General features: G+C 32.9%; 1 protein-coding gene across 1 annotated transcript; it reads left to right on the top strand.

Moving 5' to 3' along the window:
* Nucleotides 1-958: 958 nt before the first annotated feature.
* Nucleotides 959-3,037, top strand: LOC136205094 (uncharacterized). The gene has a single exon (XM_065995572.1). The coding sequence runs from the start codon at nt 1,036-1,038 to the stop codon at nt 2,875-2,877; it is 1,842 nt and encodes a 613-aa protein (XP_065851644.1). The 5' UTR covers nt 959-1,035; the 3' UTR covers nt 2,878-3,037.
* Nucleotides 3,038-7,609: the final 4,572 nt, after the last annotated feature.

Below are 7,609 nucleotides of genomic sequence, written 5' to 3' on the forward strand. Positions count from 1 at the left end.
TTTAGATGATTAATTGGTAAAGAGAGAGAAAGTTCTAAAAAATATGATTTTTGAAAATCGAAAATGTAATTCCATAGCAAATTGCTATGACATTGAACAACTTTAATTCTTGAAAATTTTCATTTTCAGGTCGTTAAAGATGGTTTTAATAGCATTAATCCAAAAAGTCATTGTTTTATTAAAAGTGCGAAACCTTAATCCTCGTTTTGATAAAAAGTAAAAAACCACAGTCCTTTATCTGAAAATTAGTGGAATCACAAGGGTTTTATTTAAAATTTATCCTTTATTTTTTATATATTTTGATAAATATTATTAATAACTTAATTAATCTTTGTAATATAAACAAAGTTTACTTGATATTTAAATTTTAAGTATACATAAAATAAAATTTAAAAGTCTTAGTAAATTTTATAATTTAAATTAGTAATAATATATATATTATTTATGAAGTCATCCAATTCAACCAATCCGAATTAACCGATTGAATCAATTGATCTTTGACCCAAATATCAATCTGGTTTGACTTCCGATCGACTTTTTAAAACATTGGTTCTATCTATTCTAAGGGGGCGTTTGGTAGCTGCTTTTCGACCTCCTGTTTGCCTTTTCACTTTGAAAATGAGAGTTTAAGGTGTTTGGTTAGACACCTTCTGTTTGCCTTTTGTAGCCGAAAAGTAGCTTTTTATAAAAGCAGGGAATCCCTGCTTTTTGGAACAGCAGCCTTTTCAAACAGCAAACCGTAACAGGAAACAGCAAACAACAACAGCAAACTCATCCAAATTTTATTACCGTTCCATAAATTAATGATTAAATGAAAAAGGAAAAAAATTAATGCATTCTCAATTTTATAAAAGAAAAGGAAGAAAATAATTTAATTCCAAAAGATTCAAATATCGGTGTTTGGGCCCCAAATTTAAATTTCCAACAGTCTCTTTATCTCCCCCCATTCACTATTTATTTATTATCTCTTCTCTTCTTATCCTTTCATTTTCCCCCATAGAAGCCCCAGCTATACCTCTAACCCTAAACAATACCATGGCTAAGAAGAAGATTCACAATAACCATAAACAAAATCAAACACCAGCCATGACCAATCAACAGCCTGCCATGGATGATCCTCAAGAAAAGCTCCAAAATTTGAAATCACTCAATGATATGCTTCTCAAAGAGACTATTGAGCGCCGCCAGCAGGTTGAATCGTTGTTGCAGGCTAAAGAGAATTTGGAGAATCAGTTGGCTCAGACTTCTGCGGAAAAGAACGATTTCAAAACTGCATTCCTCCATGAAAGTGAAGAGAGACTGTGTCTGGAGATAGTGAGAGGTTTGTTCTCTGTTTTTATTGAAACTCAGATGGATGAAACGAGAGTTATTGTGAGCAGTTTGGCGAGAGAGAATGGAGAGAAGGATGATGAGATTCGGTGTTTAAAGGGTGAGATTAATGGGTTAAAGGTTAACCTTGAGGGGGAAAGAGAAAAATTTAGTGGGATCTGTCAACAGAGGGACAAATTGATGAGGGAAGTTGATGATGGGAAGAAAGATTCAAAGTGTTTGAGAGAAAAACTGATTGAAATGGAGGAGAAGAAGATTCAGGCGGAAGAGGAAATTAAGAAAGTCACTGATTATTACAATCAGTCACTTGAGCAATTAAAGGAGAAAAAGGAACAATTTGACAAGGTTAAAATTCAAAGGGATGTGGCTGAGGAGAAATTGGCTGTCAAAGTAAAGGCAATTGAGGATTTAGACAGAAATTTGGGGGAGATTTTGAGGAAGAAGAGTGAGATTGAAAGGGAGAATGGCGAGAAGAAGATCAGGATTGGTGAGTTGGAGAAAGAAGTGTCTGAATACTGTGAGACTGTATGGAGTTTGAGAAAGGAGGAAGGAAATTTGCAGTGTAAGTTAATGGAGTTGGAGAAGAGTTATGAGAAGGCCATAGAAATGGCTAAGGTAATGGGGAAGGAGAATGATTCCTTAGTAGAAGAGAAGATTGAGAAAGATAGAACTATTGGGAAGTTAATGGAGGAAATGGATTCTAGAGAAAGACTTGTACAGAATTTGAATGGCGAATTGAAGGATAAGGAGGGATTGATTGATACCTTGTTGAGAGAGAAGGAAGAGATTGAAGATGTCAAAGTCAGCAAGGAGAAAGAAACTGTAAAGTTGCACAAGGAGTTAGTTGGATTAGGGAATGATGTGGTTGCATTGCAAGAATCCATCCAAACTCAAGAAGACCAGAATAAACATTTAGAATCTGAAGTTAGCCATTACAGGGCTACTCTTGAGCAGGTGAATCTTGAGAAGGACAATGCTGAAAGAGATTTAGTTAAGGAGAGAAAGAACAGCGTCAGCCTAATGTCTAGAGTTTTGGAAATGGAAAAGAAGGTGGAAGCGAGTGTAGAAGAGTTCACAAAGATGAAGAGCCAGAACGAGAATCTGTTGGAGGAAAAGAGGGGAATGGAGTGTGAAATTGGTTCATTGAGGAAGGAGAGCGAGTCTGTCCAGAACACTCTTTTGCAGGCTCGTCAAGAGGTAAAGGATTTGAGGAAAAAAGTGGAATCAGTTGTTTCGAACTCCGCAAGAGCGCAGACCACGATTAAGAAAACTGTAGAGTTGCTATCTGTGTCTGAAAATGGGAAGGAAGTACTTTCTAGTACTGAACGGAGCCTTCATGAAATTGAACCATTTGCAACTGAAATGGAAGTCATCAAAAGTGCATTTAGGAGCAAGGAGGCAGCGGTGGAGGAAATGAAGCACCAAGTAGAATTGCTGCAGAATTATGTCTCAAAGGCAAGTAAACAAAAGGGTTTATTGGCCATTGTTTCATCCGCGACAACATTTTTGTTTGCGGTCTCTGTTGCGTATATTGCTAGACTTCGTTGAGTTTTTATATGGTAATGTTTGTTATCTATTATCTATTTCTAGGCAATTTTGCTGCGGCTAGTAGATTAAGTAACTACTTAATTGAAAATGCAAACTCATGTCATTTTGGTGCTCTCCTAGACTACAGCTTGAGATAATAAGATCTTTTCTATTTAAGCTATGACTGCCTTTTATATATGAGTATGATAAGTCAGTGCTTTGTTTATACTTGTATGCTTTGCTTGCTTTGAATTTCAGTTCACTTAATCTATTTGTGGCCATTTCATGCTGTGTGTTTGCAATTGCACATTCACAATATATGATGTAATACCAAAGAAAATGGTATAACCACTGCTAAAAGATGCTTCAAAAAACTCCAAAAAGAGGCAGGCCTTGCTGTCACAAATGCTTTTAACTTGTATTATTGTTGCAAGAAAAGCATAATCTTGTTTGACGTATTACCGTCTTGATGTCTTTATTAAGTTCTAGAGTTGTTCTGCCAAATAACCAAGGATAACACGAATTTTGTTTTTCGCGGTAGTGTCTGAGCTTTCTGTGCTTTTAGCCTTCAAGTTGTATGTGAATGTAAATTAGAGCTAGAAGAAAATTCTTGCATCAAGCGAATTGCTACGCTTCGATGTAAACAGGATTGTTTTTGTACATTTTAGAATACAGATTATATTTGTGGTGCAAGGATACTTGCATAAGACATGGACAATTTCAGATGTTCTTGCCGTTAGATTAGAGTTAGAAGAAAATCGTAGTTTGCAGTTTACGAGAGCTTAGATGCAGAGGCAGTCTTCTTGTATAAATAGAGTTTTTGGTCAATGGATACTAAGTTTGATGTTTCTGCTGGTTTATGCTATTATGATATAACTTGTTTTCTAGTTTTTGAGAGAGCTTTACTCTTTTAAGCATAGTTTTTTTTTTACATGGTGTACATTTGGAGACAGATGCAATTGTTGGTTATGCCAAAACTAAGGAAAGTTTTGGACTTGACTGCTTCAATGGTTACCATATAAGCTGCAACATCCATACCCCATATAACAAAGTCTGAAAAGTTTTGAATTCTTGTGTTTCTTGTTTTGATGTTAGCTCCAAACCAAGGTGATATTTTTCTTCTTATCAAGCAAAGAATGCCATTTGGGTCTCTTAGAATTTTACAAATTCAGAAGATAATGGTGGTTCAGATGCCATATTTCATGAATTATTATAGGCTTGTAGATAACTGAAAAATTATTCATGATTGGCTGTAGTATTCTTCTCAGTTATTTATAGACTAATATCCTAAATATAGAGCTGTCAATTTGGGGTTTCATGTCAAAATTGTGTTTTTTCATGTATATGGTTCATAGGAATTTATATGACATGGTGTAACATTGTGAGACAGATGCAATTGTTGGTGTTGTTCTCAGTTACCTTTTTTTCATTTTTTGTGCACTTCTGGGCTTCTTGGTTTCATCCGAATGGAATGTAGTCATAAAACAAAAAATGGAATGCATATAGAGGAATATTCTCGTACATTTTTGAATAAAGATTATATCTGTATGGAGAAGTTTCAGACTTTGCTGCCCTTAAATAGAGTTTTTTTGGTCTGTTTGATGTTTCTGGTGTATGTTATTTTGATATAACTTGTTTTCTTGTTGATACAACCTTTTTGACACGAGTATCATCATGTGGAATGTATAGATCAAATAATATGTTTATGACACGATAACTCGTTTCGATACTTTTATTGAGACAAAATGCAATTCTTGTTATGTGATTATCTAGTTTTGGACTTGTGTGCTTCAATGATTAGCATATGAGCTGTAATATCCGTACTCCCTATAGCAAAATCTGAAAAGTTTGAATCTTTTGTTTTCTTGTTTTGATGTTAGCTCAAAACCAAGGTGATATTTTTCTTGTTTCGAATTTATTGGTCCCAAATTCAGAAGGTAATGTTGGTATTTGTGGTGCTACAGTAACAGATGCCATATTTCTTCAAGTTTCCTGCTGCTAGTAGATTAACTTAATCAATTTATGGAAATGCAAACTCATGTGATTTTAGTGCTTTCTTAAACTTCGGCATTTTATATTTTCTATTGAAGTTACCACTTCAATTCACTTCATCTATTTGTGGCCATTTCATGCTCTATACTAGGAATTTCACACTCCCAATATATGTAATAACAAAGAAAATGGTACAATAACTGCTAAATGCTAATACTAGTAAACTGAATATAAAGTAAAAAAGGGTCAATTACATGAATATCATAATTAAGTACAAAATTACAACTAAGTCATATCATCAAATTTAATTCTTAATATGTCATTATTCTTTATATATTATGACTTTACACTATAATTTAAAAATTACAGACTCTAATTCATATATCATAAATCCTACAAAATATATTCTGATAAATTCCAATTCTTAAAATATATTAAAAGTACTGATTTTACTAGCTTGACATAATCTAAAATTATGACTTGACATAGTTGTAAATAGTTTTTAAAACATGAATTTCTGTGTAATTTTCCCAGTAAAATATGCTTGAAAGTAACTCCAAGCAGAGGCAGGCGGGCCTTGCAGTCACAAAGGCTTTTTACTTGTATTGTTGTTGCAAGAAAAGCATAATCTTGTATAGACCAGTTCATCGGCTGGGCCCAGTAGGTTTTTGTCTAAAAATGCTCAGTCCAAATCCAGTCCAATCTGTTGTTAATTTAGACAGACTCAAGCCGGGCTAGGGCTAAAAAATCAAATCCTAAGCTCAACTCATATAAGTTCATCTAAATATGTATATATAGTTTTTAATAATAAAAAATTAAATATCAATATATAAATATATAAATTTTATTAATTAATATCAATAGGCGGATCAGGTTGAGCCGGTCCGTGCTATTTTTATAAAGGGTAAGTTACATAGAAGTTACATATGATATAAATATATACAAATGTGTCACAAATTTTAAATTGCATTTTAAATTGTCAAAGATAAGTAAAAGCATATTGTATTTGTCACAAGCCACATCCCTTAAATTTAGCCACGTCCCTAGATTTAGGTGGAGTAATATCTTTTGGTAAAAATAAAAAATAAAAAATAAAACTATTGGTTTTTAATATTCACGTATTCAATTAACTGCAATTTTCACTTTCTCTTTCTTTTGTTGTGTTTTTTATTTTCTATTCTTGTTTTTTTATTCAACCTACAATTTAAATTTTGCATTCATATAAGTAAATATGATGTTACAGTTCATAGTTTTCTGCCTTTTTGCTTTTATGAAATTCGATTTTCTGGAGAATTCTATTTTCAAGCAATGGAAATAGGAGAAAGTGAATCTTAACGTGTTCATATTGTGAGAGTAAATTATTCTTTTTGTACCTGCATAAACTTTTTAGGAATGTTAAGATTGTTTAGAGACTTTTCCATTTGAGTTAGATTCTTATTTGTTTATCCTTTTTATGTGTTTTATGCTTCTAACGTTTTTCCTTCCAGATATGAATTCAGTTTTAGATACAAGATCAATTACAGTGAACAATAAGTTTACTATATATTTTCTCTTTGATATTTTAGAGTAGAACATGAACAACCACTGAATAAAGGAGAGTATGAAGAACCTAAAATATTCCCTGCATCTCAAATAATTAGATGAGAAGTAAAAGAATAAAAAAAAGACAAATTTTGGAAGCGGAGTAAAAATGGTAGAAAGATGGAGAGAACGGTAAAGAAAAAAAATAGTGAAAATATGAATTTATGAGAGTTTCAGAATAAATAATAAATTAATTTAAACATTATTTGAACCACGTGTAACCAACCAACTTGACAAAAGTACAATAAAACTATTAGTTTTTGATAAAATAATTAGAAAAAATCAGTTTATTGATAAAATTTAAAAACAGACTTGCATTAATTGTAAAATTAAACTGATAGTTGAGGTTTAGTGTAATTTCCTTTTTTATAAATCCCAAGCCTGTAAAAAAAAAAGATAGGCTTTAGTAGGTGTGGGTTTAGAGATAAATTTTCAAGTCCAAGTCCGATCTAGAGGATACGGGCCTGAGCGGGTGTCGGGCCCGTGAACATATCTAATCTTATACAACTATAAAAAAAACTTTTATTAAGCACTAATTTCTCCCTAAATAAAGCACTAATTTCAATTTTGGTATTAATTTGGATATTTTTGGGAATTCTCAAATTTAGCATTTTATGTTTCATCTATCCTAATAAAAATGCTTAATATATTAGTTGCTTCTGAAATTGTTTAAAAAACTTGATTAATCTCCTGAATTTACATAATGTTTTATTAGCCCACAAATTTGCTTAATACATTATTTGCGGAAATATATTGACATCATAAAGGACATGTATGAGGGAGCGTACACGAGTGTACGTACTAGCATTGGAAAGAGTGAAGAGTTTCCTATTACGATTAGAGTGCATGCAGATTTCGCACTTAGCCCATTTCTTTTTGCTGTCGTTATGGATTAATTAACGAGTTCACTTCAAAACGGTACACCATGGTGCATGATTGTGTTGGTTGATGAGACGAAAGAAGACATGGAGAGGAAGTTGGAATTATGGAGAGAAAATTTGGAATATAGTGGCTTTAAGTTGAGTCTAAGTAAGACAAAATATATGGAGTGTACGTTTAGCGACAATAGAAGTAGGGAGGCATGAACAATCACCCTGGATGAGAGGGTTATCCCCGACTCGGATTGCTTCCGTTATTTAGGGTTCATTGTTCAAACAGATAGAGAAGTGGATGGAGATGT

Source organism: Euphorbia lathyris, chromosome 9 (genome assembly GCF_963576675.1).
Source record: "Euphorbia lathyris chromosome 9, ddEupLath1.1, whole genome shotgun sequence".
Classification (NCBI taxonomy): Eukaryota; Viridiplantae; Streptophyta; class Magnoliopsida; order Malpighiales; family Euphorbiaceae; genus Euphorbia; species Euphorbia lathyris.